The sequence below is a fragment of the Molothrus aeneus genome, chromosome 9 (assembly GCF_037042795.1).
Source record: "Molothrus aeneus isolate 106 chromosome 9, BPBGC_Maene_1.0, whole genome shotgun sequence".
Taxonomy (NCBI): Eukaryota; Metazoa; Chordata; class Aves; order Passeriformes; family Icteridae; genus Molothrus; species Molothrus aeneus.
Genome location: NC_089654.1, coordinates 9,174,062 through 9,201,248, shown reverse-complemented (window position 1 = coordinate 9,201,248; position 27,187 = coordinate 9,174,062). Strand labels below are relative to the sequence as shown.

The 27,187-nt window shown below is 57.2% G+C and overlaps 2 protein-coding genes across 2 annotated transcripts; one reads left to right on the top strand and one right to left on the bottom strand.

Annotated features, from left to right (window-relative positions):
• Window positions 1–1,129: 1,129 nt before the first annotated feature.
• Window positions 1,130–15,828, bottom strand: POMGNT1 (protein O-linked mannose N-acetylglucosaminyltransferase 1 (beta 1,2-)). Its single transcript, XM_066555718.1, has 22 exons — window positions 15,715–15,828; window positions 14,757–14,949; window positions 12,661–12,769; window positions 12,171–12,286; window positions 11,850–11,915; window positions 11,324–11,437; window positions 10,540–10,657; window positions 10,130–10,228; window positions 9,535–9,662; window positions 8,890–8,960; window positions 8,550–8,625; window positions 7,036–7,119; window positions 6,865–6,906; window positions 6,637–6,695; window positions 6,038–6,110; window positions 5,613–5,741; window positions 5,204–5,329; window positions 4,985–5,049; window positions 4,587–4,631; window positions 4,273–4,408; window positions 3,846–3,955; window positions 1,130–3,564 (listed from the first exon to the last, which is right to left on the bottom strand). The coding sequence occupies exons 2-22, from the start codon at window positions 14,865–14,867 to the stop codon at window positions 3,456–3,458; spliced, it is 1,986 nt and encodes a 661-aa protein (XP_066411815.1). The 5' UTR covers window positions 14,868–14,949; window positions 15,715–15,828; the 3' UTR covers window positions 1,130–3,455.
• Window positions 15,829–16,018: 190 nt separating this feature from the next.
• LURAP1 (leucine rich adaptor protein 1) lies at window positions 16,019–21,832 on the top strand. The gene is made up of 2 exons (XM_066556063.1): window positions 16,019–16,228; window positions 19,210–21,832. The coding sequence occupies exons 1-2, from the start codon at window positions 16,019–16,021 to the stop codon at window positions 19,897–19,899; spliced, it is 900 nt and encodes a 299-aa protein (XP_066412160.1). The 3' UTR covers window positions 19,900–21,832.
• The last annotated feature ends 5,355 nt before the right edge of the window (window positions 21,833–27,187 follow it).

The following is a 27,187-nucleotide window of genomic DNA, read 5'->3' as shown; positions in this document are numbered from 1 at the left end:
CGGGCTGGGGGCGATGCAGGGGCTGGGTGAGAAGTGCAGCTCGGGCAGCACGTGCTGCAGCTGCTGCTGCATGGGGCTGAGCTGGGGCAGCCACTGGGTCGGACTTCAGGGTGGGCAGGTGAGGGGACAATGGCCTGGCCAGCTCCTGGGACAGCTGGGAATGCTCCAGCAGCAGCAGGAGGCACCAGGAAGTGAGCGAGACCCCCCAAAAAGGGCAGGATGATGATGGCTCATCTAACAAGCGCCCCGGGGTGATGAACCCTGGCATCAGCAGCACCTGGAGGGCCAAGGCTCTCCATCAGCCTCCACAGGTTCTCCCCTTCAAGGGGTTAACCTGCTTCTGCTCTCCTCCCTCTGTTTCAGGAGGGAAGGCTCCTATAAAGGCAGCGGTTTGGAGGTGTCAGACCTGAGCCCAGTCGCTCTGCAGGGCTCTGCCCCCAGCAGGTGGATCTGCCTCTCGCCTTTGGTGCCGCAGGGCTTGGCTGGGCAGGAGGCAGATGTGGAGGTGAGAGCCCCTCACCAAGGCCCTGGGACTAAGTAAAACACTTCTGCCAGGGTGTTGCCCTGCCAGAAAGGTCCTGGGGAGGGGCTGTGAGCCCAGCCTGGCTGCAGGGATCAGGCAGGGGAGCTGGATGGAGCTGGTCCACACTGGTGGCTGACACTCTCCCACTACCACTTTATTTCAGTCCTGTGGTCTCTGCCCCAGAAATGGGTGCATCCCCAGCCCTCCAGGGTTCCCTGCCCCATAGGGCAGACATTTGGAGTGGTCTAGAGTGTGACAAGGCTGTAGATCTCAGGACACAGCACCTGGACGTGCCAGGAGGAAGACAGGAACAAGTCACCAGGCAGCTCGTCAGAGTTTCCATCAGTTGATGAAGATAAAAGTGATAAAGCTTGAGGAGGAAATAGCTCACAAACCTGTGCCAGCCCTGCTGGCACTGCATGGCACCACACAGGGGACCTCTGCTGGCACAGGCCTGGGGCCACTGTCAGCCCACAGCCAGGCCTGTGCAGCCCTGGGCAGAGCAAGCCACCAGGGGACAGGGGTCTGTCCTCTCCAGGCAGGACCCCAGAGCCAGGGACCCCAGCCCTGTACCCTGCACAGGGCCAGCTATGAAACACACGAGGCTCAACAGCTTTGCAATGTTTACTCTTGAAAAAATAATTCCATTGAGAAAGCATCAAACCCTGGTGATGCCACACACCCAGCCCTGCCACAGCTGCCACTCCTGAGCCTTGCTGGGGGGACAGGGAGGGATGGAGAACAGCACCCCGTGGGCCTGGCATGGTGTGTGGAGAAGGGGGAGCCTAAAGCCCACCAGCTGAGTCCTGCTGTCACTGAGAGCAGGGAGCCACAGCCCTGTTTGGCAGGGAAGGAGAGGGAACTCATGTTTAGCCATCCCCTGTCCCTAGGACCACCTTCCCCAGCCCCAACAGGAGCTGGGAAGAAGCCAAGCCTGAGCCCTACCTGAGAAGGGCAAGAGGATGCATTTAGTTTCCAGGGGAAGAGAGACTGAGCCTTGGGAACAGAGGTGCCAGGGAAGGGCAATGGAGAGCCATTGGGAAGTTCTTCCACAGCAGGGCATGGGGAGCAAGCTACTTTTCCTCAGAAAGAAGTCAAATCCCTTTTCCTTCCTCATAAAAGCCCTGCCTTACCCTGAGGGCTAGCACAGGGGCCCCCTGCCCACTGGCTGCCAGAGCACAGTCCCCTGGAAGGGCAGCACTGGGGTGGCTGGGGAGGGCAGGCCTGAGCCCCAGACCAGTACTGCAGCCTCAAGGGTGCCACTCTGCACGCTCCTGTTCCCCCCTGCATCCATCCCATCCCATCCCATCCCTGCTGCTGGGGCAGGTATGCAAAGGACTGTGAGGGCCAGAGTCCCTGCAGTCATGCTAGAGCTGTGCTGCATCCACACTGGGACCATCCTGGCCAAGAGGAGCTCCCTGCTTCACAAGTTTTCACTCCTGTTTTGGGCGAGGGAGAAAAGCAGGGAACAGAGGGTGGAGCCAGGGGGACAAGAGACAAACCTCCCATGACTGCACCTGTGCAGGCTGGGGGCTGCCAGCTCTCCATGCTGCTTCCTGTGATCCATCCCTTCCCCAGAGCAATAAATAAATAACTTAGTGTAGTGTAGACCCCAATGCTCAGTTCACAGTGAGAAAATGAAGGGGAAGAGCCCCTGTTACCTTAGGGAAAGGGCTGAGCAGAGAATGGATCTCCTGCTGCACAGATGAGAGGAGGAGCTGCACTGAGCAAAGCGACCAGGACTGCCCCCCGGGGTGCAGGGGCATTAGTACCAAATGGCTGGGGATGGGAGGGGGCCCTGGGATCCTTCCTAAGGCACGGAACCCCCTCCCTGTCCCTCTGCACAAGGGGTATACCACAGTGGGAGGGCCAGGCTGCCCATCCCAGACGAGCTCATAGCTTCCCTGCCAGCAACTTACCAGAGTAAGGGTGGGAATTCAGGAGAAGAAACTCCCTCTGCCTTCAGCAAAAGCAGGGGATGCCAGGGCAGGGAGGATGGAGAGGCAGGGTACAGTACCACAGGCAAGGACCACAGTGCAGCCTCTCCTGCTCCAGATGACCCTGGCCCACCCAGCCCCTGCAGCCAGGGCATGATGCCTGCTGGCTGCTCCCTTCTCACTCTGCAAGGCACTTTCACCCCCTCTCCTACCACCCAGGGGCAGGGCTGCTCCCCACAGAGAAGGTGGGTGAGGACAGTCTGAGCCAGAGCACACGGCCTGGTTCACTTCCACCTACAATCACCTCCAGCTTCCAGAACTGCCTGCCCTCGTGCTGGGTGTGGGGTGTCCCTCTGTGTCTGCAGCAAGTCCAGCTCCTCTCCAGCATTCCCTTTTCTGTCAGCTGGGCTGCACCAGTGCCTGCAGCCCATGCAGCAAAGCCAGTGTGCAGGAAGATGTCCAACCCAGCACACAGTCTTCAAGGTGCATCCATCGTGCAGATAACAGGAGAGATGCTGGAATATCCCCTCTTCAGCACTGTGTTCACCATGGGGCACAAAGCCAGCAGGCAAGAGTTAATAAATAACACCCAGCTGGCAGGCTGCAGCACTCACACCATGCTGCCTTCTCAGGACTTCAGGGCCAAAAAGGAGAGCAGAGGTGTTTTTTGAGGCCCCCTCTAGGCTCCAGTTGAGCATCTCCTTCCTCCAGCCTTGCCCAGCCAGGGGGCAAAAGGAGCAGCGTTAGTAGAGTGTCTGTGTTATAAAAACCAAGTTCCTGGGATTGGGGTGGCATATCTACAGGGAAGGACCCTGTCCTGTGCAAGGGAAAGGGAGACCACAACAGGGGGCTGGAGGGAGCCCAACATCTGCTTTTGCAGCCCAAAACAGGAGTCTGTATCCAGTCACCAGCCTCCAAGAGCTGCTGCCAACTGTGTCTCTGCACCGTGGGGGTCTCTGTGCTCCCCTGGTCCCCTTTGCTTCCAGCTGCCAGCCTCATGTCTGCTCTGCTGCTGCTGCCACCGCTGCTGGCACTGCCACTGCCCCCTCCTCCTTGGCAGGGGGCTCCATGTAGATGGGTGTCACCGACGAGGGCTTCTTGGACCTGCAGGTGAGGGGGCTGGATGGGAGCAGGCACAGCTGATGGGCCCCCTCAGGACCCCAATTTCCAACAGCACTGCCTGGCATGATCTCCTTCCCACTGGGACATCCTCCAACCCTGGGAATGTATCCTGTCCCCCCCTACCACCACACACTGACTAAGGAGTGAAGCTGGTGTCCCCCAAGGATTGGGCTGGGACAGAAGTGCATGATGGTGTGTGCCAGGCAGGGGACAGTGCCATAAGGATGGGGCATTACTGAGCCCTTTGTGTCCCTGATACTCACGAGTAGGGGGAGGCAGGGACCCCCACCACAAGGAAGTGGTTCTTCTTGCGGAACAGCCGCCACAGCCCCTTGTGGTTCCCACGGACGTCCAGGTCCCAGATGTGGAGGCACTGGGGTGGTGAGGAGGGAGGAAAAGGCATCAGAGCCTGAGGATGGACACCAAGGCCAGGTGCCCCCTAGCATGGGAAGAACCACAACCCCTGCCTTCACTGAAACACAGCAGAGAGGGCTGTACCCCAGGACTGGGGAGGCACAGGGCTGCATCCCTCCAGCCACACCAATAGTTTCAACATCACCCAGAGACAGCAAGAACCCATTTGGTGAGCTGTGTCAATGCCACAGGAAAACCCAAAAACAACAGCCAGGTGTTTTCCAGCAATGCAGAGACCAGTGCAGGGCTGAGGACAGACCATGTCAGGGCCCTCACCTTGGCAAGTTGAGTCCAGGTGGTGAAATCTGCTTCCTGCTCCATCCTGATGAACATGACGTAGACCTTGCCCTCGGTGTCGGGCACGAAGGAGTCCTCACAGGGGTTCTTGCTGTGGTCCAAGACCTCAGCCTCACTGTGGAAATGGAACAAGGAGTGAGAGGGGACCACATCTTCTCCCTATTCCCAAGTCAGAGTACTTCAGACATGCAAGATGTGGCTGGGGCCACCAGGGCCACCTCCACCCTTCCTTCTGTTCTGGCTGGTTCACCCAGTGTGTCTTGTGGTCTCTCCACCTTCCAGCAGGCACTCACCCCAGGAGCCGATGAATTTCAGTCTCATAGTTATCCTTCCTCAAGCTGTTGGAGAAGGAGAGAACACAGAGATCAGGGCAGAGTCAGATAGTTTGATCCAAATTTAAGACTGTCCCAGTGTAACACTAAAGGCAGCTGGAACCAATAAATGGAGAGCAGGGACTGCCACACATTCTTGAGATGTGGCAGCAAAACCACGACCCTTGAACATGTCCACCTGGAGCACAGGGTAGCCAAACACAACCTTGCAAAAACCACTGCCAGAACTCCCCAGCAGAGGCCAGCGCGCTGATGCAGGAGGTTATGGCCATTCCAGATGGGAGATGACTCCAGCACAAGGAGACAAGAGTCAAACCAAGCAACTGTTTCATCAAAGTCTCATTGTGATCAGAACTCACCTCTCCACATTTTTAAGCTGGACATTTGGAACAGTGTTGAACTTGTGCTTCTTGAAATAGGCTTCCTGGGAGAAAGAGAGAGGGTAGGGAAGGAAAACCAGATTTGATCACGGTCAGCAACACCTGGAGATGACCTCAAGCATCCCCAGTACTTGTGGAGGTGTCTGAGTCAGAGCTCAGCAGCAGGACAGGGCCTGGGGGCTGCAGGAGGTCACTCACATGGAAGTAGCCGTTCATGTTGAGCCCCACGATGCCGAAGTGGTAGGAGCGCGAGATGTCCGGGATGATGCACTCCCGGCCCTTCCGCTGCTCAGGCATCCGCATCCACATGTCCCAGTCCCAGAGCTGGGGAGGGGAAACTGCTGCTCACACGCAGCTCTGGGGCCATCCAGGGACCCTTCTGGGTGCCCACAACAGGTCCAGCCCCTTTGGCCCCAGCGCTGTGGATGGTCATGTGCCTCCTCAAGTCGCTGCCCGTCCCAAATCCATTCTGCTTGGGCATCCTTCCCAGTATAAGCACAGGGACAGTCCCTCCAGGAGCTGTACACCCTGGGACTGGGTGAAGATCAGGGCCTGGTGGTGGGCAGAGATGGGGGTGTAGATGAAAGGGTCATTCCAAGGTACTCACCTTCTCAGGGGTTGGCCACTTTGGCTCCAGCTCATCCTTGTACAGGCTCTTCCGGAGCACCCATCCCAGGCCTGGCATGGTTTCCACGCGGTACAGGAGTGATGGGTCCTCAGCTGTGTGCTCATAGCCCTGCAATGTTATGGGGAGTGTTCAGCACCCATCTCCCACCAGAAAAAGGGAGGCATCGTGCTCCATTGTGTTCCTCATTATGTAAAGAGGGGAACAGCCACTGGGAAGCACATGGCAGGGACAGGACGGTGGTTTTCAGGGACACTTCTGAAGAGTCCAGGGCTGGGGAGACAGACCCACTTAGGGTGACAGTGAGGACACACACCCTGCTTTAAAAATGGAACCTGGACCCCAGTCTGACATGGAAACAACACAGGGCAGAGGTGGCCCCGCTCCACCATCCCTCCCTGACCCACCTGGTCATTCCAAGCAGAGATGCAGTACAGGCTCTCATCCTCCTCCAGAAGGTGTATTGACTGGCTCAGAAAGCTGAGGAAAGAGTTGACCCATGTCAAACACCCTTCTACCATGCAAACCAAGGCAAACCCTCCACCAAGAGATGAGCCACCCCCAACTGCTGGAACTGCTTATCTCAATTTTCAGCCTGAGATAACTGGTGGGAGACCAGGGGAGGAGCACCCAAACAAGCTAAGCTGCATCTCACCATGGGGAAAGGACAGCATTGTCTCCTGCCCATCAGTCTCCTCTCCTTAAGAAGAAACAGGAGCCTCATTAGACACTGCTCCTGTCCTCTGGCTATGGGGCAGCTCCAACCATGTGAATGGATCAGTGTCACCCAAAAAGCCTACCAGGAAGAGATCCCCAACACTGAAGTCACCCTGCACTGATTGCCAGGACAGTGGCCTCAGACTCTGAAGGTAGAGCTCAGTTCTGGCTTTTGCCTGGAGTCTGCTCAGCCCTAGCTAAGTGAGCTACAGCTGGAAGGGATCCGGCCTCTCCTGAGCATCGAGAGAGCTTCCAGGAAATGATCCCACACAGGAACCACAAACTTTACCTGAAGAAGTCAACAGAAATGTCAAGATCTTCCTCCAGAACCACAGCAAATTTAGCATCCTGTAGGGCAAGGAGAACATCAGGAGGATGGAGATGAACAGGACAGAGCAGAGACACAAGCAGTGTGCTGTGTCTGTGAGGTTCCTTGCCCTGGAGGACTGATCCCAGCTGCTGTGGGACAGGGATCAGAAGTGCCAGGGGAAGGCTGTGCTGCAGCAGTCTCACTCACCGGGAACAGGTTGAAGGTTGCAGTCAGACTGGCTTTGTAGTGCTGCAAGAAAAAACAATCATTGTCTGTGTTAGCATCAACCTGGCACAGATCTGGGGCTGAGCCTGCCTCCCTAAAATGCTATTCCAGGTCCCTGGAAATAACTGTCCCAGGACTTGAAGGCTCTCTCACCTGGGAAACTCTGGCGTTTTTAATGCTGATGGGAGTGTGCTGTATTCCTGAGAGGCCAAACAGCTCCACGACATCCATTGGCTCCTGCAATGGAAAAGTGCAAAGTTCATCAAACGTGTGGGTCATTCTCCCCTCCTCTGCCAGTCTCAGCTCCCCAGGACAGCAGGAACATCCCCTGCATGTGGCTGTCTTCTTGGAGACTAGTGAGGCTCAACACAGACCCTGCAGCACAGAACTTGCCAAACCCTTGTGGCCCTTCAGCCCTTCAGCATCACCATGACTTTGTTAGCTCTTTTGGCAGACACAAAGTTGTATCCAAGATATTTGGGAGGTCCCAATTCCAGCCCCCCACAACAGTGCAGAAAGCAAACAGGTACAGCCAGGACCTCCTAACAGCTGCTTAATGGCAAGACCACAATCAACCCAACTTTCTCTCACAGTTGCCAAGAAAAAGACCTTTCTGACATAGGACAGGGGTCAGAAGTAATACAAATTTGGGCCGAGGTATCCCTGCCTCAAGAAGGAGCCACCAAGGCCTTCTCCAGCCCCTTACTGTGTATCCCACCTCCTGGCCACAAAAGAGAGAAGGAGCTCCCATTGGACCAACCCTTCCCCCTTCCCCAGGTATCCACCATGGCAGCTCGAGCATCCAGGCTGCCCCCTCATAGCTAAGGGATGCTGCTCCAGTTGCCATGGCAATGGATGCTGCTATCTTTAACTGCTCTGATGTGGTGCAGCAAGAGCCTGCATAAACAAGCCAGCTCCCCCAGCCCCACAATGTGGCAGTGGTGGGAGAGACCTGCAAGGGAACAACTGTCTCCATCCCAAAGCAGTACCTCACTGGATGCTGCAGAGATAAGGCCTAGCAAGCTCCTGAGATCTATTCAGATCCCACATGCCTGCCCCAGAGTACATTCCACTGCCAGACAGACATGGCTTTAAATGGGACTCTCCAGGGCTATACAGGTTGAGTGACAGGAAGGCCTTTGCCTATAAAGGTCCAGTTCTGGCCCACCTGGCCAGAACTCCACCTGGCCCCAGCTTTCATGAACCTCAAGCTTTGAGCCTTGGGAAAACACTGTTTTGTGTCTCTTCACCTCTTACTGAGAATGGAGCTGGACAGGCATGGCTGTACTGGTTTGTTCCTCTCTGTGTGAAGCAGCTCGACAGGTGATGTTACACCCAGAGCAGCTCAAGGGGCTGGCAATGCTCATCAAGTGAAAAAAGGGGATGGAGAGAGCCCAGCATGACCACCACGTGCCATTCCTGCACACCAACCCCCTTCTGACATGGGGATGTCAGTCCTGGGCTTTGGGAAAGGCCAAGGCAGCTTTACCCACACCCAAGGCTTGGCTAACTTTGGCTGGCTTTGTGTAGGAGCAGATGAGGAGCAGCGTGACGCACAGCAGGAGGAAGGTGACGAGGCTCTCAACTTGCCACCCTCCAAGGACTGGGTCAGCACTGGGCTGGGGGAGCAGGGAGCTAGCCACAGGGATCTCTGGCAATGCTCTCACCTCGTAGTAGCCATCAATGAAGACTGTGATCATCTGTGGATTGACGCCCTGAGCCGACAGCAAGGAACGCAGCATCCTGCAGAGAGACAGAGGGGCCTGAGTGCAGCACAGCCCCAGTGGGCACAGGCCCCTCAGCACAGGGCTGGGGATCCCTTGGGATGGGCAAAGTGTGCACCATTAGGGAACAGGACCCACCTATGCCTTCCCTTCCCCTCCCCAAGGTCTGCCCTTGGTGCCCACACAACCCCTGGATGCTGCCAGCAGGAGAGAGGGAAGGGCCGGGGCCATGCCTGGTCTTGTGGCAGGGAGCAGAGGAGCTGTGCCCTCTGGGAGTGCTTACCTGTACAGGTAGTTGGGGCGGTTCCCTGCAATGACAGCTACTGGCACATCAAAGACTTTATTGTCTTTGAGCTGGAAGAGAACAATGTGTGTGAGTGGGGGTGGGAGAGGCCATGCAAGCCAAAATGATTCCATGCCACTGAGAGTGGGATCCAAGGGGTAGGGACCCACTGTTAAGACAGCAGAGCTGCATAGTCCTACCTCTTGGCTCAGGGCCACGCCAACCAACCAGGATGCCCTCAGCATGACTGAAAACCCTACCAGCCTCCTTTCTTCGCCTCACCTCTGACCCAGCTCCAAAATCCCAGTTTGCATCCACTCAGAGACCTGTGTCTGAACCCTTCAGCACCGTGCCAAGGACAGCCCAAAAGTCACAACAGCTTCTCTGTCTGTAGATATTCAGGCTCTGCTGCTTACACTGATATCCCTAGAATAGGGTAACTATTCCTGGCAACTCAGAGCAAAGGAATTTCCCTGCCACAGCATGACCTGCCCTCAGGTATTCACCCCGCCTTTGCTGGGGCTCAGGGCTTGCCCAGGGGCAGTTTGCATCACTCAGCTAGTGCTTAAGGCCAGTGCTCTGCATCAGCTGCAAAACACATCTGGTCCAGCCCAGCCCTCCCTCCGGGAGCCTTCCTGCACTCACAGGGTCAGGGTTGAACTCGATGGGTGTGGGGTCCTTGCAGCTGCAGACGCTGCCATACCCTTCCACTTTGCTGCAGAACCGCTTGCGGCGCCGGTTCAGCTCTGTGTCGGGCCAGTGGCACTCAGCATCTGGAGGCACCAAGGAGGAAAGACAGACCTGTCACCCTCACACACTCACCCTGGGTGCTCCAGCCTGGGAAACCACACACACAGCTCTCCCTGGGCTCAGCCAGCAAGCCAGTCCTTGGCAGTCAACAAGCAACACTTTGGACACCAGACACAACCCCAGGAGCCATTCAGAGCCCAACCCCATCTCTGGCCTTTCTGAGCAGCAGCGAGTTGCTCAAGGCCAACAGTCAGAAAACTGACCAGACCAGGTCTGGTCTGGAGAGGTGACAACTGGCCATGATCCCTCTTCTCCATCCTCACCTTTCCCAACAACCATGCCTGGAATTGCCATGGAAGTAGGAAGAAAAGGAGCTAAGCCCATTTTTAAAGTAACCATCATCATCTCAAAAAGCCTTAAATGACTGTGACTTAAAACCAAGCAGCAGGGAGACATCTCCCAGAGACACCACAGAGCAGACTGTACTTACCTTCCACAGATGTCAAGTGGACTTCTGTCTTCAGCAGAACGGGGTCACCCCACGTTGAGAGGGCAGGTGACTTGGCATGCTTCTCCCCATACACTTCTCCTGGAGCAGGAACACAGGGTCAGGACTGCCTGGAAGGGCCCAGCCCCACTTTGTCATGGCATGACGAGGGGCTGTCAGCCTGGGGGACGGCTTGGCACCTTTTCCCATTGGCCTCTGGCAAACTGCTGAAGGAACATGTTCTGCCTCCATACCCCCAGGTATACCCTCCTCAAGCCCAGGAATGGAGCTGCCACTCTCTGGGACTTGTTCCCTGCTCATAGAGCCTGTTGGGGATGGGCTGGGTTTCTCTTCACCTGGCTTCTCCCAAAGAAAGAAGCCACAAACCCTCTCCCAGCCTGTGCAAGACTCACCCCCCTTCTTCCCCACAAAAGTCCACATGTCTCTCCAGCTCAGGAAAGGTGCAACTTGGCTCCCCAGGCTTTTCAGGACATTCTTGGCTGTCTCCTTGAGGTGAAAGGAGCCTTCATCCTGGAACAAAACACAACCCCGCAGCTGAGGTCTGGCTCCTGACAGGGAAGTCTCCCATCAGTACCAAAGGAGTACAGGGCCCACTCCTACCCTTGAACCAGTTGAGCCAGAAACTTTCAGGGTCTCTGTGCCACTAAAGCTGTCAGTGGCTTCATAATGGCCCACAGGCAGGTCAGAGGAATCATGAACTCCTGTTTCCTTGAGACCATATTGTTCTCAAGCAGGGCGATGTGTTAAGCAACACTTCACACAGCTAAACACAAAAACCTTGAAGCAGCACAGTGTTGCTTGCACAGCAGCCCAGACCTAGCACAGTCCATAGGGCCCCTGTAAAGCCTGGAACTGGGAGCCAGAAGGATCCCACCACATCCTTGTATTTCCTCACATCCATTCTCCACCTAACCCCTTGCATATGCTGTGGCCTCTGACACATCTGCTTTTTGCTCTCCTGCTTTGCTGGGCACAGCAGTACCTGCAGCAAGAAGGGAGAGCAAGAGGACAAGGGAGGTGATCCAGACAGGGAGTCACAGCTCCATGGGGATGTGACATTTAGTCCTGGGAATGCTTGATGACATTTAGGAGGCTACTACCCAGATGAGCTTCAGGACATCCTGACTCAAGATGACTTTTTTTTTTTTTTTTTTTTAATATTAGGGTCACACCTACCTTAATGGTGAAGATTAGGATCCGGCCCCGGGCAACCATGTTGAGGAAAAGTACCATGGCTTCATCTTCGTGGGGGGAATAGGTGTCAAAGACCCTCTTGGCCATCACATGTCCCTGTTGGTATTCATACGTCAGATGGATCTTAAATACGACATGGTATGGGCACACAGAATTATGGAGATCTGCCCTGGAAGCCTCACTCTCTGAGCAACACAGGGAGTGGCTTTTCTGGTATGCCAGGGAGTCAGTCCCAGAGTTAGTCCCCAGGCAAGCTCAGCCCTCAGGCCTTCCTGCACAGAGGTTCATGGGCAGCATCACCCAGCCCCACAACTCCTCCCCTGCCCGCTCCCCAGGGACAGCAGGCAGCATGCAGGGACTCTCTGGATGACTGTGCCATGCTCTGCAAACTGCACACAAAAAGCATTCCGGGGCTTCCCTCCCTCCAGGCTGCCCCTGGCCTCAGGCACCCAACAGTTCAAGAGCAAGAACAAACTGCCCAGTTTAGAAAGACACAGGGATGTTTTACCGTGGCCTGATTTAAGACGATGACATGGATCCCTCTTCCCTGCTCCCGAGCCTCATCTTCCAGGACCTGCAAGTGGATAAATGATGAGAATCATATGCCAAGACCTCTGCTTATTCCCTGCCCATTCTGTGCAGCAGAGCCCCCAGACAAGAGGCAAATCTCTTTGGCTTTGCTGATGGCAGTGATGGGTGCCAGAGCAGAAGTCCTGGAAGCAGAACTTTTTGCCAGTCCCTGAAGTGCTCTCACCACTGCTGTTTGTGGCTTCACCCGTTCAGCTCTGCCCACCCTCTGCTCACAGGACAGCCAGCACCTGCCACTCACCGTTGTTCCATCCACAGCCACATAGACCTTCGACCTGCTGGAGTACACCTCGACATCCAGGACCTTCTTGTTGTTGACAGGGTGCCTGGGGACCTCCACATTCAGCATCTCGTCATCTACAGCAGAGAAACTCCCAGTTTCAACCAGTCAAGGCACCTCTAGCTCATCCCTGCTCTGTGCTAACCCATCCAGAAGGGTGTGCCCAGCAGGCACCCCAGCCCAAGGAGTCATGGGTGGGAATTTACAGGGATGGTAGGTAAGGGGAAATACCAAATGACAACAGCTCTGACCCCACAGAGATCTCTGCAGCCAAATGTGCTAAAGCCTTGAGTAAACAGACCAGGAAGGGAGCAGCATTTTCTATTAATTTTTTGTTAAACTCACACGCACAGACCTGTTTTTTGTGATGTAGCTGGTCACAAGTTAGCCCTGACTTAAAGAAACCCTTAATTTCCTTGCTTTCAAAGCACAACAGGATGCTGCCCCTCACCATAGTCCTGTGCAGACTCCTCTTCCTCCTCATAAGCAGCTCTCCTGGTGTCCAAGATCAGCTTGATGTTCACAATTACGGTCACAAGCAGGAAGAGGACAGCACCTGTCTGCAATGCAGGATGTTTTGTGTTAGAAATTTGTAAGTAACAACCCCAAAACCAGCCTGCCTTGGCATGGGCTGCAGGGCATCCCAAGGAGATCCTGCATGGGATCACAAGCATCTGACATTTCCTCTGATTTTTTCTGAGGAAAGCAAAGAGAAAGAAATACAGGTGACTGAGTTTCATGATGAAATGCATTCATCAGCTGGAGAGCACTGACTCCTTGATATGTGAGAATTAACCCACTTCCAACGTATCCCTGCTTCCAGATCTGTGAGCAGATTCCTGCTAAATTATTGCATCAAGCTTGAGGGTCCCTGCAGGCAAAGAGTTTGGTAATTCAGAGTTACAGCTCCCAGGGTAACCTTAACTTCTGCCTCTGCTGCAGCATCGCTACTCTCACCCATCCCTCTGGAACCAGAGGAGGCACTCAGAGTGTTCAGAGGAGAAGAGATGCTGTGCAGCTGAATCAAACAAAGGGAAGAAGCTGAGGTCTGATTTCAGGAAACTGCACTGTATCACAGGCTGCAGAGAGCAGCCTGCAGCCTTACTGTCTGCAGCAAACTTCAATTGCAACCCTTGTGGATGCTGACACAGAGGGCTTGGGAAGGTCCAGGGGCTGTGGAACAGACCCATGATTCTCTGAGGTTATGAATGGGGCTGGGATCACACACTGGCCTGCCCTTGGTGAGAGGCACTAAAAGGATTTCTGCCCTATCTGTCCAGCTACTGCCTCAAAGCTCTGTGCTGCTGCTATCCCTGCCAAGCAGGTCCAAGGAGTAACTGAGGAAAATGGAAAACCAGCAATAAGACAACACGATGGTATAAATGTCACTATGGCATTTTGGCTTGTTAATTTGCTGTTGACTCAGGACTATGAGCACCTTTTGGGATCTGTGCACAGAAAGCTTTTAATTAAGCACGAACAGAGCTGTGGGCTCATGGAGAGGCAGCAAGGCCACCTCACCAACCTGCCCAGACCTTCTGCCCTGATGAGCATGAGGGAACAGCCCTGGTGACCAGAGTGAATAAGGCAATAAGGAATAAGAATTAAGCAAGACCAGCAGCCAGGTCTAGCAGAGGTGGCTTGGTCAAAGCTAACTAATGAATGCTTGGCTGCTGTAGATCTGGCTAATCCATATCTGCAGCTCTGGTCTACCTATTTTAAGCTAAATGTTCATCTGTGTTTTAAGCAGTGCCACAAAGTACAGAGATGTGTGCAGGCTCTAGCCCATTGCCCCAGCATGGTGAGCAATGCCTGCCTGAATCACCAGACCCATTTCCAAGCCCTCAACACCTTATCAGATACAAAACTGAACAGTCTTCTTGCCCAGGGAGCCCTCACGACCCTTTGTCCTCCCAGGCAGATGCAAAACCCTCCCCTGCTCCCTCCCACAGCAACCAACTGCCAGATCTCATGAGCTCCTCTCAGGAAAGGCCCCTTTTCTCTGTTTTGCTGCCATGGGGTCAAACCTTCCTGTCCTTACAGCCCCAGACTCCCCCCAGGACGCCGTCTCCACCAAGGATTAGCTGTTTTACAGCACAAGCAACCAAGCCTGAGGCTTTCCCAGACACCAGCTGCCTCTGGGGCATGAGATCCTATTACCAAGCCCTATTTTCTCTGTCCACCTGTTGTGCCTTAGACCAGGCTTGGTTTGCAAATCAAACAGCTAAAGGCTGAGCCTTGCAGCGATCAGCATGAGTCCAGAGCCAGGTTTCTAGCTGAAAGCTTCCAAGGCCACCTGGATAATTGTATCTCCTCCCACAGCCAGGTCTCAACAGGTCTGCTGGCAGCTGAAAGGAGCTGCTACACATAGCAGACCCTTCCACACACAGGCACTTGGAGGCAGCTTCTTGAGAAGTTATGCTTCCTCAGCATGTCAGGTCACCCAGACTGCCAACAGACGCACTTCCACCCATGCAGCTGCTCCATAAACTTGTAAATCCTGTAGATTATCCCTCCTAATCTGCTGCAGGGCCGCGGGTGACTCACCTGGCACAGCTTCCGCAGCGCGCGCTGGTTCATCAGCTTGTACTTCCAGGCAAGGTACCAGCTCCGCTTCTTGTGGGGCTTCACAGGGGGGTTGGGCTTCCACTCCTCCATAGTCCCGGGGGCTGGCAGGGGCAGCCGTGTGGGGCGGGGGTCAGGATGTGTGCTGCTCTCCTCTCATGTCCATCGGGGCTCCCTGCCGGGGGGAGAGAGCTGCTTCAAACCCTCGCCTCAGCAAAGACAGAGCCTGGCACAAACAGTGGCCATGGAGTGCACTGATGTGCCATGAGCAAAAGCCCTTTGGAGCAGAACTCCTGCTGGGGGCAGTGCAGGAGGCCAGGCTTTGCTGCAGGGTGAGGGGAAGCCCCTGAACTCGTCGGCCAGTGGCTGCCTCTGCTCCAGGCCAAACCCTCAGCGAGGCTGCGGCAGTGCCATGGGCCCGCTCTGGGAAAGAAAAGCAGCCCAAAGTCACAAGCAGACAACAGATCCATCAGTTGTTATGGAATGGGCCTCACTGGCCGTATGTGCCAGGGGTGCCTGGTGGAGAGGCACGCTCCCCACCAACAGCCCCATGCCCGCTATCGGGGTGCAGCCAGCCGGACACGGGGAGCAGCACCAGCCCAGCGTCCTGCCGGAGCTTCCAGCAGCCCCGGGCAGAGGAGCTGTGCCAGCGGGAGGCCGGGCCCCTGCGGGGAGCAAACCGCGGGGCCTGGGCGGGATGTGGAGCCCCGGCAGGGCCGGGGACCTGTCTGGAGCACAGCGCGCCCCAGCCAGGCCAGGCAGGGGAGGGGGAGAGGAGCGCTCAGGGGCCCAGAGGCACTCGGGGGGCGGAGGTGGCGAAGGGCCGGGCGGGAGAGCCGGGTGTCTGAGGGCGGCAATGAGCGGCGGCGGGGAGAGGGAGACCCAGGCGCTTCGGGACCGCGGGGAAGGCCGGGAGGCGTGTGCCGGCCGCGCTACTCACGGGGAGGCTGAGGCGGGGCCGGGCTGGGGCGGGCAGGGCAGGGCCGGTCCCGGCTCGGCGGTGCCGCCGCCGCCGCCGCCCCGAGCTCCCTCCGCGCCGCTTCCGGCGCCGCAGCGACACCGCGGGGGGCGTGGCCGGAGCTGGCCCCGCCCCCAGCCCGGCCCCGCGCCGCTCCGCGCGCCCCGGCGGCCCTCGCTGGTGCGCGGGCAGGTGGTGGCGGGGGCGGGGCCAGGGGCGGGGCCGCGGCGGGGGCGGGGCCGGGCGCGGGCGACGGTGACAGCGCGGCTGCCGCTGCCCCACCCGCATGGAGGGTGGCGGGGAGGCGCTGCCCGCCGACCTGCGGGACCTGGCGGGCAAGGTGGGACGGCGCCCGCCCGCCGTGCTGCTGCGGGGGCTGCGGGCCGACACCGCCCCCGCGCCGGCCGCGCCGCCCGCTCCGCCCGCGACACCCGCACCGGCCCGCGGTGCCCACCCGCCGCTCGCCGAACGCCTGCGGACGCTCCGCCTCGAGCTGGTGAGTGCCGCGGTACCGGGAGCGCTGCTGGTAACTGACCGGCCCGACCCGCGGTCACCGCAGCCGCCTCGGGCAGCCCGTTGCCACCCCCGGTGACAGTCCCCAATAGTGCCCGCGCTCTGCCTGCATTCCGGGGAACCCCCCTTGCTCCTCCGTGTCCCCGTTAACAGCCCCCAGCTCACAGCCCTTTTCCGGCCGCTCTCTGCCCCCGGCCCACGCAGCATCCACCCCCCGGAGTCCCCCTCGGCCACCTCCGTCCTGCCCCCCTCGCAGCCCCAGCGCCGGCTCCGTCGGGGATCGCGGTGTCCGGGATCAGAATTTAGGGCAGGGACCTTCGCCAAGGACATGGTGCTGAATCTCGTGTCTCCCGGGTGTGACCCCCAGGGTGACAAGGCACAGGCATCGCTGGGAGCTTTCCCGGGGTTCGGGGCGTCTCGGGTGGCTCGTAAAGGGCCGTGCTGCGGTGGCAGCCCTTCCCGGGGACCGGGGCAGTGCCGGTGGCAGCGTTCTCGCCTCCCTCTTTCGTGGAGGGAGCAAAGACCGGCGATGCCTGCGCCTCCGGGAAACGTGGCGAGGTTGGGCAATGGGTTCAAGTGCAGCTGGGGGAAGGGACTCTCCCACGCACGAACATGCCGAGCGGGTGGGAATGAGCATTGTTTCCATAGGGAAACAGGCTAAATACGCCCGCATCCCTGCGTGCCCCCGGGGGGCTGGAGCACCACCCAGCCCGAGCCCTCCGCTTTGGCTGATTCAATATCCCCATGGGTGCGAGAGCTTTCATCCTCCCTCTGCTTTCATCGTCCCTCCGCAGCGGAGGCTGCACCCTGACCGGAGGAGAAAGGTCTCTGGGGCAGTGCGGTGTTTGCCCTGCCCAGGTGCAAGCAGCCTCAGCCTATGGCCAGCAAGGCCTGCCTTGGGCCGGGCTTTATTCACCTTGGCTCAGAAAGGCATTTCCTTGCCCTGCCCTGGCTCTTCTTGCTGGCCAGTGAGGAACTGGGGACACCTCACACACAGATCAGCAGCTTGGGATTGGAACGCAGGTGCCAAAACCCAGCACAGGGCTCTCCTCATCGCCCCATCCCCGTGAACAGGGACCAGAATTTCCCCCCCCCCCCCGCCCCGAGCAGCAGGAAACCAGCAAACCCTCAATGCTCTGAGGATAAGCTGGCCTGGGAGTGGGCGGTGGGAGGAGAATTTAGCAAATTCCCACTCTCGCCTCCTGATCTGAGGAGGAAGATTTATCCCTAGGGCTAGATATCTTGAAAGGAGAAGGCGCCTGAGGTTTCCTGCGTGATGGGGAGGGGAGCAAGGCTGTATCTGCCCGTGGAGAACGTGAGGAGGAGTGTGACAGTCCCCTGTACAGCCGTCCTTGCTGCGAGGTCGTGCAGTGAACTTCAGTGCATCTGGAGGAGTACAGAGAGCAGCCTGTGCTGGGTCTCCTCCCACAGTAACCATGTCTTGCTGGAGAGGGGTGTTCTTGGAGTGCAGTGGGGAGGTCAGGCTGGTGTGAGCTAGCAGCAAAGTGATGGCTAACTCTTTCCAGCAAGCAGTATGGAAAGCAGGGAGTGTTATCCCACCCTCTGCTTTTGGGTTGGCTCCCCGGGCATCTCTGACAGCTGCAGTTCTGCACGAGGCAGAGAAAAATGGGGAACCCCCCACCAGGGGTTTCCAGCTCTCCTCCTCCTCCGCCGTCTCCCTGCCAAGGCCAGATGCTTTAGCAGTGCGTGCAGAAAAGTCCATTGTAGGCAGTTTTTTAAATAACTTGCCTAGAAAGGAAATTTCTGTACTTGGAAGCTGGCTCCTGCCCCAATCCGGGCACATCCCTGCTATTTTTTATTTAAATCCAGCTTGAGGAGCATGAGGAGGGGGTGGGAGGGCTGGTGTTGAGTCTTTACAAATCTTTGACTCTTTTTTTTCTGTCGGCTGGAGTGAGAGGTGTCACGTGCTGAAATCCTGGCTGGAGTTTTCCCAGGCTCCTTCCTCAGATGCTTCTGTGGCTGCTCTGGCTGTGGGACCGGAGACAGGGGTCTCAGGAGGCTGTGGGGTCACCCGTGGGCAGGCGAGTGACTCCCAGGGTACCGGATGCTGAAAAATGATCCCTGGGGAGCACATGGATTTCTGTCCCAGCTTGCTGATGCTGGGCACAGGATGTGTTTGTGAAGGAGTCCGTGGGCATCTGCAGCCTGCAGGCTGCCTGTATGTGCCCTGCAGTGGGTTTTCCCCCTTTCCCCCCATCGTGGCCTTATTTCCTTTCCTGGCAAAATATTTGTGTCCTGTGCAGGGGAAATCCAGTGGCTTTTGGCGGCCAGTATCATACAGACAGGAATGTCTTGGCACATGGGGCTTTCCATTAGGAAAACAGATGTTTCTGCAGCAGCTGAGGTTTGCAAAGAGCTTCCCCAGGCTCAGAGGGGCAGGAGGAGTCGGTGAGGCGAGTGGTGTGATCAGCAATGCCTGTCCTCCTGTTTTGGAGTGATTTGGGTCTCCAGATCCTGCCATGTGACATTGTCACCAGGCTTGGTTCAGACCCTGGAAGGTGAGAAGTAAAGGCATGAAGGGACCAGCCTGGGGAAGTGCTGATGGTCCAGCCAGACCGTTGCACTGAGCAATGCCTGATCCTCTTGCCCTGCCAGCAGCCTCCCAGGTTGTGGAGGATGCTCTGGGATCAGATCTGCATCCAATACCTCCAGTTCCTTGCTTACTCCTTGTTCCCATAGAAGATAGCAACACAAGTGCCCTGGTTTATTTCCCTGAGGGGGTTGGTGGCTGGTGGGAGCCATAAGTTGTTGGTCACTGATGGCCGTGTCCCCGGGTCTTGGACAGGGCCCCCTGGGATGGCTCCCTGCGGGATCTTCTCCTATCCCATGCTCTTCCTCAAGCAGCTCAGGAGACCTGAGGCCACCACAGTGACACCTCAGCTGGGCTGGGACACGAGGCCCCTGGGTCACCTCAACGCCCCTGTGCTGTCTGTCTCCCCCCAGGCTTACCTGCGAGCTGTGGACGTGAAGATCCTGCAGCAGCTGGTGGTGGTGAACGAGGGCATCGAGGCGGTCAAGTGGCTGCTGGAGGAGCGGAGCACGCTGACCAGCCGCTGCAGCAGCCTGGCCAGCAGCCAGTACAGCCTGGTGGAGAGCCAGGAGGCCTCCCGGCGGGGCAGCTGGGACAGCCTGCAGGACCCCAACGACAGGCTGGACAGCATCTCCGTCGGCAGCTACCTGGACACCCTGGCCGATGACATGGATGAGTACTCCCACAACGCCGCTGAAACCGCTGCCGCGTCCACGTCAGGCAGAGCCCTGGCCAGGGCAGAGCAGGATTGGGTCAGGATCGACCTCGAGAGGGGTCCTGCAAAGCAAGAGAAGGACACAGAGGAGCACGAGTGGCCCCACGTGGACCTCTCCCCACCTGGGTTGCCCCAGGATCACCGGTTGGCTAAAGAGCCCCAGGTGGCCAATGGGTGTTTGGGCCAGCAGTCCCCCTCTCTGGAAGCAGACAGAGACACCAAGTCACCACCAGGGGCCAGGGAGAGGCTGGGGAAGGGAAATCCAGATGGGAAGGCTTGGAAAGCTGAGGCTGACCTTGAGAACTGCAAACTCAACAGCAAACTGCACCTGGAGTACGATGCCCACTGGCGCTGGCTCCAGTCACAGGATGATGTGACATTCTTATAGCCCGTGGCTTTGCCTTCCCAGTCCAGCTCTCCCAGCTGCCCACTCTGCTTCACTTCTCTGTGCTTGGGAGAGTTGGGGTGGCTGGAAAGGGGGGCCAGGCTGGCTTGGTGGGTTGCACTGTTCCTCTGACAGCCCAAACAGCATTTGGTGATGCAGCCATAAGGGACTGGGTGCCTGCCCTGCAGCACATTTCTGGGAGAGGATGGGTGAAGCGGGTCCTGGTAGATTTAATCCTTTGCTCTAGGGTGTTGCTTGCAGGTGGCTGGACACCCCTCTGTTGTCCTTGGTGGTGGTGGTGGGGAAATCTGGGACAGTGGTGTTCCTGGGATCTCTCCCTCTAATCTTCAGCTTCGTTTGCGCAAAAACTGGGGACCCTTCCCCCAAAATGACTACCCTGAGAGGACAGGAGGCACTGCCATGCAGCCACAGCTTGGTGGCACCAGCATGCTCAGTGTGGGGCAGGACCATCAGCAGGGCATCCCTGTTGGATCTGCTCATTTCCATCATTGTCTTCAAGGCCAGTGTCCATCCAGGGCAGGGCAGAACTGGGATTTGGCCCCAGCACGTGGTGGATGCTAAAAAACCCTTCCTTGCAGGTGCAGCCCTGCCTGGTTTAGATGCCTCTGTGAAGCCAGTCTGAGGTGGGGCTGGGGAGCCTCTGTCTATGCTCTGCAGAGGAAGGATGATGGTGCAGACTTCCCAATGTGGTGACATGAGAACGACAAAGCACTGGGTGGGAAATGGAAATCCAATTCTCCCAATCTGTTCCTGCACTGTCCTCCACCTTGGGAGCAGTCCTGCAGGATCCCTGGATGTGGCAGCACACGGGCAGCCTGGCAGAGCCTGCAGGGCTCAGAGGGGCTCCTGCTCTCCCCTGACACGGTGTGATGGTGGGGAAGGCAGGGGTTCTCCATCTGTGGGATGAATGGTGCCAGGTCTCTGCCTTCTGCCAGCAACCAGAAACATTTGGGTGCTCTGTTGGGGTGGATTTTCAGTGACTCTGCCCTGGAGACATCTCTTGTCTTCTTAGCCTTGGCTTCTGCCTGTGCCTTTTGCTGTCCCCAGCATGCCCCTCGCTGGCTTGTAGAGCATGGCTTGCAGCTGGAGCTGTGTGAGAGCTTGGGCAGGACCTTCTGCCTTCACCAGGTGATGCAGGAAAGGACCTGAGCATCCTGATCCAAGGAGCCAAGCTTTTCCACATTTATGGATAAGCCTGGAGTGTCCTGACTTCAGAACCCTTGGGTACATCTGTCCCCTGCCCAGTGCTGTGATGGCTTTGCTCTCACCCTCGTGCTGTTGTTCCCTTGCCTGCGTGGGTCACAGCTTGGATCTGTCTGATGGCAGGAGTGAGGACATGGTCTCAGGGTGTCAGTGGAAAGCTAAGAGAGAGGGAGGTGACTGGCTGTGATTTCCAGATGACAGATGTGAGCTGGCTGTGCTTAGGAAGGTGGCTGGGTGCACAACAGGTTAGGCTTGATGTCTCTGTAGCAGCACCTTCAGTGGAAATTATCCTCTGTTCTGAGAGCCCCAAGCACCCTCCCTTCCCCTGCAGGTCCTCAGAACCCCCCTGGATGGATGTGGAGAGCAGGACAATACCCAAAATTCTCAGAGATGGTACCTGCTGAGGACTTAGGCGGATCCCAGCAAAATGGGAGTGGGTTCCCTTATGCAACAAGCATCCATCTGCCTGCCCTGGAGCAGTTGTGCTTGCCTTGCCACTGCCTGTGAGCAGCTCGTGGCTCCCTGCTGACACTGAGCCACCGTGTCCCCAAGGCTGGCTGTCCCCTGCTTTGCTGCTAACCCTGCATGCAATGAATCAGCTGAGGGTCCCTGGGGGGGACAGGGTAAGTCCTTTGGCACTGTTAAAATAATTCTCAAAAAAAAAAAAAACCCAAAACATAGCTGGCTTAATAAATGTTTGTGTTTCTCCCAGGCCATGCTGTCAGTGCTTTGCTGAGCTCACTGGTGTTTCTAGGGAAAGGGGAGAGGCTGTGGGGTGGAATGCCCTGGAGCCTCTGGCAGTCCTGCAGAAGGGCAGGTTTAGCCCCAGACCTGAAACAGGCACAGTCCAAGTGTCTGGGCATTTGTCCCTTCTCACATCAGTCATAAAAGTCACTTTTCCTGAAGCAGCTGGGTACCGGGGCCCATCTGCTAGGAGCAGGGGTGACTCTATTGATCTCAGCTGGACTATGTGTCAAACAGCACCTTCACCCTTCCTGTCCCATATTTCCAAGGAAGATCATTTTAGGTGTTTGCCAGCTCTGTTAGCTGTGCTGGAGTCTTTGCTTCCTGTGTTCTTCAGTGGCAGCTTTGGCTCCCATGGCTTCCTCCACCCAGGAGGTGCAGCGTGGATCTGGGTGTAGAGCAGAGACTTCTCCAGCCCAGCCGGGCTGGGAGCAGCACAGCTCTGATATCAGCTGCTGGGATTTGCTCCTGGGTGGATCCCTTTAAAACCACTAGAGCCAGTGCTCATGCAAACATCAGCTTTTCCAAAGCAAATGCAATCAGCTTACCCAGCCCTGCCATCCCAGCCTCAGCATCCCTTCCAGCTCACGGCCTCGACACCGAGAGTGTTTGCAAGGGGGGAACTGGATGCTGGAGCCAGCAGGACTCAGCAGGATTTCCCCAGTTTCTGCTGGGCTGAGGAAAAAATTGAATAATGAAGAATACCTTAGACATAAAATGCCCAGCCTACTTCTCTTACAAACCTAGACCTCAGCAGTTGGATAACCCCGTATTGCTGCAGAAGAACTTTTGCTGGGACTTCCCTGGCCATGGACTCTTCAGCCTGGCTCACATCAGCCCGAGGTGCCCATACTCACAAAATCTGTGTCCCCCAGATCCCAGCCCTTGGAGCTGGAGGGGTGGATGGGACCTCGTGGTTGTCTCCCTGCTGTCTCTGGGCTGCCTGGATGAGGGATCCCAGGCATGTGCAGAGCCAACTTCCCAAACCTCCCCTGGGGAAACACCCGGGGACCTGCATCTGGCTGAAAGGTGGGTGCACCAATGGGGTGCAGAGCACCTGTGGGTAGGAAACAGCCCACAACACAGATCCACAGCCTTCCTCCTGGCCTGCCTGGCCCTGACCCTGCTGCTGCTGCCCTTGAGCTGCTCTTGGGCTGTTCACTGCTGGTATCAGGTAAGAAAACAAGCAGATAAAACAGGCGGGATCCCAGCCGTGCCAGAAAACACCCACCTCTGTTACAATGAAAACACCAGCCAGCCAATTTTTTTTTTCCAGATATACACAGAGATTAGAGTGCCTTAACGAGGCAGTAAAACACTTCAATAGCTCTCCTTGCTTGTTATTAAAATGTCCCCTGGGCTTTCCCTTGCCTGTGTGCAGCTCAGCTCCGAAAGGGCCTGTCCCCAGAGCCAAGCAGCCATTTAAGCAATTTCTGTTAGTTCCTGTGGGGAGGAAGCATGAAAATATCCTTTTCTCAGGGGAAAAGGTCCCCATGGTCGGAAGGGAGGTGGCTGAACTCTGTGTCCTTTGGTCTGGTGGCCCTGTGGCCCCACACCACTCCATGGGCTGGCTGGCATGGGGAGCATCACTGTGGGGTGACCCTGGGAGTGGGTGCAAGCACAGCCTGTGGGGCTGGATCACAGTGCCCCCACCCTCCTCTTCCTTGGAGATTGACCTGGTTATCTGTAACCCTTTCTGGGGAGCAGTGCTGTGAGCAGAGCTCTGGTTTTCTGCTGCCTGACCCACTGCAGACAGTGTGGGGCAGGAGAGGCCAACCAATGGGACAGGAAAGGCTATGTGTTGCCCCCAACCCCTGCTCTCAGCCTGCCCTGTTCTGGCAGTGGGGGTGTTCTGATGGTCTCCTGGGCAAGGCTGAAGTGTTGGTGCTGATCCCAGCACAGTGGTGATCCCCAGATGCCCAGGAAGAGCTCCGTGATGCCAAAGCTGCCTCCAGTTTAGGACAATTGAGTTCAGTCCACTCCTTTGGGGCATGGTAGCCAGGCTGGCCCCATCAGCCAGCTCTCCAGCCAGCACCCCACAGTGCCCAGGAGCCCCCAGTGCTGGGTTAAATCAGCCCAGTGTGGGATTATTGTGAACTGAGTTTCCAGCTGGCTTCCAGCTTTTCCTTCCCACTGCCCCAGGTTCACAGGTCTCCAAAGAACCTCCTACAGCTTTTGTGCAAAGAGGAGAACAAGAGACATCTCCCTTCCTGTGTCTGTCTTCTGCTGAACCTCTACAAACCCTGGAGAAGCCACACTGGACAGGGGATGCTCTGCCCAGGGAGGCTCAGACACCAGATGGGGTCTCCTGGCAACCTCCTGCCTCCTCTCCAGCTTTGGGAAGCTCCTCCTGAGATTCTTGGTGTCTGCAGCTCAGTGACTGTGAGGCTGCTGAACGGGGCGCAAAGTCAGAGTGTGAACCTGGAAGGAGCTGAGCCTTTGGGAAATGCCTCCCCAGGCTGTTTGTTCCCTGCCAGGGGCTGGCAGCAGGCCAGGCCTTTGCTTTGGAGAATAATCCACTGGCTTTAGAGCTCCCAGCACTCCTGGGGAGTGAAAAACAAGTGTGACTGCTCAGGGCCTCGTGGGTGTGTGGGCACGGGTGGGTGACAAGGGCAGGCTCAGGACTTCATTCCCTGCCTGTTCCAGCCCAGCTGGGGGCACAGCTGTCCCCTTCCTCCTCACTGGGTGCTGGCTGCCCCCCTGGCCCATCAGCATCCCTGGTATGCCACCTTCTTCCCACTTCCATCACCCATTGCTGGGCAGGGATCCCCCTACGCTTCCCACACAGGACTTGGATCTGGGGACATCTTGCTCAGTGGCACCCCAGGGGTGACAACCAAAACACGTGTGTGCCCAGGAGATGAGTGTGCTCCTGGCACTAGCTCTGCCTCAGTCCCCAGCAGGGAGCAGCAAAAAAATCTGAATTGCTCTGCTGAGAAATTAATCTTCTTTCCCCGTCTTAGCTCAGCCTGACCTAGAAGAACCACCCCCCCCGCCATTTGTTTTTTTTTTTTTTTTTTCCTCTGTGGGGTGTTTAAAGGGAAAATTGCAGCAAATGTGTTGCAAAGAAGCTGTGGGAGACAGGGGCCAGACCTCCAGCAGGCAAAGTGGTTTCAGACAGGATTTGCCAGGCTGCCCTCTCCTGAGACCCTCTGAGCTGGGATGGGTGGGCAGAGAAAATTTCATCTGAAAAAGCATGGGCAGTAGAACAGAAACAGTAAGAGGTCAAGAGCTGTGTTGGGTTCCTGCTGGCAGGGTGCAAAGTCAAGGGGACTTTTGGCTGGGGAGAAGTAAAAGCAGAGCTGCTGGAGAGAGAAATGGCAATGAGAACAAAGCAGCTGCAGTGCCCGTGCCCTCCCTTGGTGGCTGTGGTCCTGGGGTGCTCACAGGGACTGGGGCTGGCTGGAAGGACAGCACTGACCACCAGGACAGCCACAGGAGGGGAAATATGCCTCTCCCAGAGCCTGCTCCTGCCCCACACCAAACCTTCCACTGCCCCCAGAAGGTTTCACATCCCTTTTCCTCAGTCCCTTCATGCCCAGGGATGAAGCCTGCATGGCTCAAATGTCATCCGTGGCTTCACAGGCACAGGCTGGGTGAAGGAAACCAGGCAGCCCAACGCCAAAATGATCCTGACAAAATGCTGAAGCTCACACCCTGGGGCTTCATCTACCTTGAAAGCTCATCAGCTGCCTACCCTCATCAGGGTTAGGGTTAACCCTGCTCCCTCCCTGCCTCAGCTTCCCTTTTGTAAAGTTGGGGAAATAGAAAGGAAAGAAGCCCCCAGTCTCCTCTTGTGCCTGAGGACTTTCTTGTGGCTGTGCTGTGGGGTTGGTTCCTGTTCCACAAGCCTTGGAGGAGAGCAGGGAGGCCAGGCAGTTGTTCTGGTGCTCATCCATGTGTCTCTGTATGTGTGTCTGCCTGTCCCTCCTTGTCAGAGTGCAGCACCTGTGGCTGTCCCATCCCTCCTGAAAAGGGGTCTTGAGTCCAGAACCACCCCCAGCTGGGGTCTGTGCACTGGGAGAGGGGCAGTGCTGGGAGCCAAAGGGTTTTGAGGCAGTTTTTGGGCAGCAGCCCCGTTTTGGAGGCTCAGCCCTGCGTCTCGGGGCAGGAGGTGCAGGCAGTGTGAGCAGCAGGGATTATGGCTGCTATAAAAAGCAGCAGCATCTCTCCTCTCTGCTCCCTAAGGCGCTTAGGGGAGGAAGGAGGGAATTAAAGAGCAACCTCCTGCACTAAGAGGTGCAGTCAGAATAGCCTGGCACACTCATGAGACCCCCTCCTCCTCAGCATCCCCAAAAATCCTCCCCTGGGCAAAGCAGGCCCTTCATGCTCTTCCTGGGTCCCTGCTGTTGGATCACTGGAAACTTGTCCCCTGCTCAGAGGTTGTGGGGGACAAGGAGAGGGCTGAGGAGGACAGCTGAGCCTGCAGAGGGGGTCCTGGTGGGCAAGAGGAGCACACGGGGATGCTGTACCACTTGCACACCCCAAACAAAAACGTGGAGCACTCCCCCATCCTCACAGCCTCACTCATCTGCCTGGTCCTGTCCTGCCACCCTGCTTCCAAGGTCCTCTGAGGGTACTGGTGATGTCCTACAAAATGCAGCCAGCTGCATGGGTGCATGGCTGGACAGAGAAACACTGAGGTCTTGGAAGGACAGGGGTTGCTGCAGCCCACAGCCATGCTCTGCCTCCAGTGTCTGGAGGCAAAAAGGCTCCGGGGTCTTGGGACTCTCCGACAGTCATTCTCAGAGCTCAGCACTAGTGTGGGCTCTGGTGACATGTCTGGGGACAAAGCAGGGGGAAGGCAGGTGCCAGATGATGGCAGTGGTGCAGGGAAGGGGGGATGAGAAGGGAGGTGGTGTGGGGAACAGCTGCCCTCTGTGGTGTCCCCCCCGTTCATGGCAGGTTCCAGCGGGGTGAGTTCCACAAGCAGCCCCTGCAGAGCTCTGGTGCCAGCCCTGGCTCCTGGCATTGCCCAGGTTGGTGTTTCCCCTCGCTGTGGGCGCTGCTGCAGCATCACCCAGTGCTTGGTCAGTCCTGGAGGTGGGCACAGCAGCAGGACCCCCCTGGCACCCCGCAAATGGGGATTTCAGAGAGGCTGAGCGGAGGGCTCGGGGCGCTCCCTGCCAGCCCTGCCCGGCTCCGGCGGCCACAGGAGGGAGCTGGGCTCCTTCCTTCGCCTGGGCCCTTCCTTCGCCTGGGCTCCTTCCTTCGCCTGGGCCCTTCCTTCGCCTGGGCCCTTCCTTCGCCTGGGCCCTTCCTTCGCCTGGGCTCCTTCCTTCGCCTGGGCTCCTTCCTTGGGCTGCTGCTCCGGGGACAGCCC

Bases quoted from the DNA above. Each gene is read 5' to 3' on its own strand.
- POMGNT1 (XM_066555718.1), bottom strand. From the start codon at position 14,867: ATGGAGGAGTGGAAGCCCAACCCCCCTGTGAAGCCCCACAAGAAGCGG. The intron at 3,956-4,272 runs GTGAGGGCCCTG...TCACCACCCCAG, and splicing joins CCTGGACTCAACTTGCCAAG to TGCCTCCACATCTGGGACCT. The intron at 3,565-3,845 runs GTGAGTATCAGG...CCTCACCTGCAG, and splicing joins GTCCCTGCCTCCCCCTACTC to GTCCAAGAAGCCCTCGTCGG.
- LURAP1 (XM_066556063.1), top strand. From the start codon at position 16,019: ATGGAGGGTGGCGGGGAGGCGCTGCCCGCCGACCTGCGGGACCTGGCG. The intron at 16,229-19,209 runs GTGAGTGCCGCG...GTCTCCCCCCAG, and splicing joins GGACGCTCCGCCTCGAGCTG to GCTTACCTGCGAGCTGTGGA.